The sequence below is a fragment of the Ovis aries genome, chromosome 1 (assembly GCF_016772045.2).
Source record: "Ovis aries strain OAR_USU_Benz2616 breed Rambouillet chromosome 1, ARS-UI_Ramb_v3.0, whole genome shotgun sequence".
Taxonomy (NCBI): Eukaryota; Metazoa; Chordata; class Mammalia; order Artiodactyla; family Bovidae; genus Ovis; species Ovis aries.
In genome coordinates, this window is record NC_056054.1 from 200,876,334 (window position 1) to 200,880,901 (window position 4,568).

The 4,568-nt window shown below is 52.3% G+C and overlaps 1 protein-coding gene across 1 annotated transcript; it reads right to left on the reverse strand.

The window, feature by feature from the left end:
* RTP1 (receptor transporter protein 1) lies at positions 1–4,568 on the reverse strand. Its single transcript, XM_027966051.2, has 2 exons — positions 4,277–4,568; positions 1–2,203 (listed from the first exon to the last, which is right to left on the reverse strand). The coding sequence occupies exons 1-2, from the start codon at positions 4,546–4,548 to the stop codon at positions 1,684–1,686; spliced, it is 792 nt and encodes a 263-aa protein (XP_027821852.1). The 5' UTR covers positions 4,549–4,568; the 3' UTR covers positions 1–1,683.

Sequence of the window (4,568 nt, forward strand, 5' to 3'; positions counted from 1 at the left end):
TTGAAGAAATCTCATGTTTATTAAAGTACCCTGCCTATATATAAATGGCCCTCCTCCTTCCACCACTACAGATGGTAGTGAGTTTCCCTTAGGAAAGGGAGTGGTGAGGGAAGAAGAAGGAGTCAGTTATTAACAAAAGTGAGGTGAATGAGGACCATCAGAAATGAAGGTAGCATCCTGCTTCTTGCTTTCTCCCTCCCCCCATACCTTATTCTATACCCCTACTGTCAGAAATCATCTTTCCTCCCTCTCCAAACCATATTGCATCCCATTTGAAAGCTGTCAGGATTCTTGCACCTACCTATGCACTTCTCTATGGGCAAAACCTTTTGCATCTTTAATGCTCCCTTTCTTACTAATGAACCCGCAACCCTGTAGTTCTGGGTGCACTGCTGATCTTTGGTGAGAGGAACAAAACTTGGGCAGTATGGGAAAGTCCCTCAACAAACAGCCCAGGAAGCCAGATCTCTTTTCCTGTATTCTGACCATCAGAAGAACCACTGAGAATCAGTCGGACTTGGTCCCTGAACTTTGCAGACTCTTCACTATAATGGAGACACGCTGATTTGTTTCCTAGGAATTTTGTGCTTTACTTCTAACACTCTACCTTCTAAACCCCTGCTAAATTCTCTGATGGTTCATATGCAGTGGGTGGGAAGCCAAGCGCTATGGGGCTCCACCCAACCACCATGTCTTCCCTGAATGGAGGGAAGCTGGAAACTGGAAGTGTAACCCTGACGTACCCAGGAGAAAAGGGCAGCCTAGTGCCCCCACCTCTCTGTCTCTTTGAGAGGAACCTCTGCTGTGTGTGTGAAGACAGAGCTCTGGAAGAGACTCATACACTGCTGCTGCTCTTGCTACTTCGCTTCACTTGTGTCCGGCTCTGTGTGATCGCATAGACAGCAGCCCACCAGGCTCCCCTGTCCCTGGGATTCTCCTGGCAAGAACACTGGAGTGGGTTGCCATTTCCTTCTCCAATGCATGAAAGTGAAAAGTGAAAGTGAAGTCACTCAGTCATGTCCAATTCCTAGCGACCCCATGGACTGCAGCCTTCCAGGCTCCTCCGTCCATGGGATTTTCCAGGCAGGAGTACTGGAATGGGGTGCCACTGCCTTCTCCATACAATAGGCAGAGGCTAATTTAAGGCCGCCGCTCCCCGATGTGGGTGATAATGAGGGGTAGGGGTAGGGTGAACCAGGAGGCAAGGGTGAGCTCATCACTGTGGAAAGGCCCTTTAAGATCACCTAGTCCTGTAACTTTCAAACTTTTTAAAACCAGTTGGACCTTTTTCCATCCAAAACTCTTAAATAAAACTCCATCTAACATGGAGCTGCTCTGATTAAAGCAAGAGGAGGAGGTAGGAGTTGGGGATGGGAGGTAGGACCAGGGTGGGAAAGCCACTCCCTCAGTCTCCCTTCCAAATGCAAGAAGTCCCTAAGGCACCATGCAGAGCATTGGGGCCCTGGGTCTCACTTCAAAAAGCCAATGATTAAACCCAAACCCTTAATTTTATAGACGGAAAAGCTGGGTGATTTGTGCAGGGTCCCTGTGGAGTCAGTGGTGGCACCAGCGCTAGAACTCAACCCCACTCCCAACCCAGGCCTCTCCTCACCCCCTCCCACCAGCTGGCTGGCCCCTCGGGCCTTGGGGCCCCAGCGTCTCCCTGGGCCCAGCAAGGGAATCTTAGACGGAGCTGCGGAAGGAGAACTGCAGGTAGATGATTAGCAGCAGGACCGTGGCCCAAAACAAGCACCAGGGGATGGAGAAGAAATTGCAGCCAGAACCCTCCTCGGCCTGTGGCTTGGTGGGGCTGGGTGCCCGGGAGAAGGTGTAGGTGGTCGCCTCCTCCTCCAGCAGCTTCTCGCTGGGCTTCCAGTGCACGATGCCCTCCTGGCAGGCCTCGCAGAACTCGCCGCGGTGCCGCCGGGTGTCTTGGCGGCTGGCCACGTGGATGCGGTACTGGCCGCCGCGCTCCCCGTAGCACTGCTCGCGCAGGCTGGTGATGAGGTTGTCCACCAGGCACTCTATGTTCTCCTCCAGCATGCTCGACTCGTCCAGCCGCGCCGTGCCGCACTCATAGCACAGCTGCTTGAAGACGCGCATGCGCACCGAGCCCGCCCGCTGGGCGCGGTCCAGGTGCATGTGGAAGAGGATGACCACGTGGGGCGACTGCCAGGTGTGCCAGCACCAGGAACAGTGGAACCTGCGGGGACGAGGAGAGGCGAGAGGAGAGGACAGAGTGGAGACGGTGGAAACAGACTGCAGGGAGGAGGTGTGGGGCAGGAGGCAGAGCTGGGAGGTGGAGGCGGTGTGTTTATGGCTCCCTGAGTTCATTAGCTTTCCCCAGGTGGCTGCCCAGCCCGCCCCCTTGTGTGCTCTGCTAGGACCAGAGCCCGAGCCTCAGGATGCGCTTGGCATCCAGCAGTGCTCAGCCATCTCGGGGCCCTTCTCTGTGCCCTGCAGAAGCCTCAATGCCCTCCATCTCAATGCCCAAGGGCCTTGCCTCTAGGAGAGTGGCTCTGGGCAGCTTTCCTCACATGTAAAACGTGCACGTTGCCCGAAAGGGGCTCTTCCTGTTCAAATATCCGTTGAGTCTGGTAGCAGGGATGGCCCACATCACCTAGAAAACGCAACATCCATCCACACGCTCTTACCTGTCCACACTGACTGTGGCTAGACCCAAATCAAGAGAAAAGGACACCGTTATCGCTTCTTAGCCTCTGGGCCAGTGCCAAGATTAATGTGCCTGAAGTCCTGGGTATGGAGGCAATCTACACCCAGAGTGAGCTAACTGGAGCCAGCTGGGGCTCTCAGGCCATCAGCTGGGTCCGGAGGAGACACCAGCCCTCCTCACTCAGCCCCACAAGCCCTGAGCAGCTCCTGGGCTCTGTCAACAAGTGTCCAGTCCTTTGCATCTGTCCTGTCCACTGGGTAAGGGGTTCCACATTTTCATTTATCTATTTTCTTTTACTCACATCCTTTGGGGACTGTTTCCCCTCTCTGAAACAAAACTACGAAACTTGGAATGGAAAATGTCAGAACTAGAGAGACCTTAGGAGTCATCTAGTTAGCCCTTTGTTTTACTCTGAGGCACAGAGAGTAAGAAAGCGGAACACACAGTGAGTTAGAGGCAGAGCTGGTACCCAACACGTAACAGGTGCCCAGTAGATGTTTCTTGAATTAAATTGAGTGACTTGAACCAGGGAACGTAGAAAGGAAGGCCTTGCTTCTGATCCCCAGGCTGCACCACTCAGCCTCCAAACCTTGTGTCCCAGAGGCAAGTCTTTACATAATCCACCCACGGACAAGAGTGCTGGAAAGTCATCTAGGACATTATTGTAAGTACGAATCACCTAGGAACCTTGTTGAAATGCAGGTTCTGATTCAGTAGGTCTAGAATGGAACCCAAGATTCTGCATCTTTAACAAGTTCCAGGTGGTGCCGATACTACTGTTCCCTGAGGAACAAGGATCTATGCTAACTCTTTCTTCCACCAAGTGGGGAAAGAGGTCCAAGAAGGAAACTGGACTGTTCAAAGGCCATGAAGAGTAGAGCTAATTTCCAACATACTTCATGTGTTCAGTAGTTTATATTAAGTCAAGCTGAATTAAATAGATTGAAACTGAATTGGTCCAGGACCAGAACACAGATCTCTTGACCCATAAGCACGGTCCCCTTCACTTGGCTTTCAACCTTTTTAGGAGATTTAAAGTGAAAGTCGCTCAGTCATGTCCTCCAACTCTTTGTGACCCCCTGGACTATACAGTCCATGGAATTCTCTAGGCCAGAATACTGGAGTGGGTAGCCTTTTGTTTTTCCAGGGGATCTTCCCAACCCAGGGATCAAACCCAGGTCTCCTGAATTGCAGGCAGTCTTTACCAGCTGAGCCACAAGGGAAGCCCAAGAATACTGGGGTAGGTAACCTATCCCTTCTCCAGTGAATCTTCCCAACCCAGGAATCAAACCGGAGTCTCCTGCATTGCAGGTGGATTCTTTAAAACTGAGCTATCAAAGAGGTTATTAAATATAAAAATAGATAAAATATCAGCACTTAGAGCTATGACTCAGAGAGGGAACGTTACCAGGTGCTCAGTGGAAGAACTGGGGTCGAACTCACATGCCCCAGCTCCCAGTTAAGCTCCTCTTCCTCTGCCTCCCAGTCTGCAGTGGCCTCACAGCAAAGCTGACCCTTAGCACATGGGTTTTCCACGTTTCTGTCTCTTCTGGAAAGGTGTCCCCGGGGCTGCCTGCAGAGCCTGTTTCCTGGGCTACTCACCTGCCCGAAGCATGCAACTCCAGGTACTGCTTCCAGCCTGGAGCTAGCACGTTGTGCTTGAGGTTGGGATCTATGATGAGGTCCCAGCTGTCCGCTGGCTTTGCCTCCTCCATCTTCTCGTAGAAGATTTTCTTCCATTCACCTGTGGTCACACTTTTACACATAGTCTCGTCAGGGGCCAGGGAGGGCAAGCTCCACTTGAGTGAGAACACGGGGAGTGAGGGCAGGTGCAGGGTAGGGCAGCGCAGTCTCCACGGTCTAAAAATCCTCATCAGTAGGACCGGGAGGAAGT

What these genes read in the sequence shown, in the direction of transcription:
- RTP1 (XM_027966051.2), bottom strand. Translation starts at nt 4,548, where the DNA reads ATGAGGATTTTTAGACCGTGGAGACTGCGCTGCCCTACCCTGCACCTG. An exon ending in GAGTTGCATGCTTCGGGCAG is followed by an intron (nt 2,204 to 4,276) that starts GTGAGTAGCCCA and finishes TCGTCCCCGCAG; the next exon opens with GTTCCACTGTTCCTGGTGCT.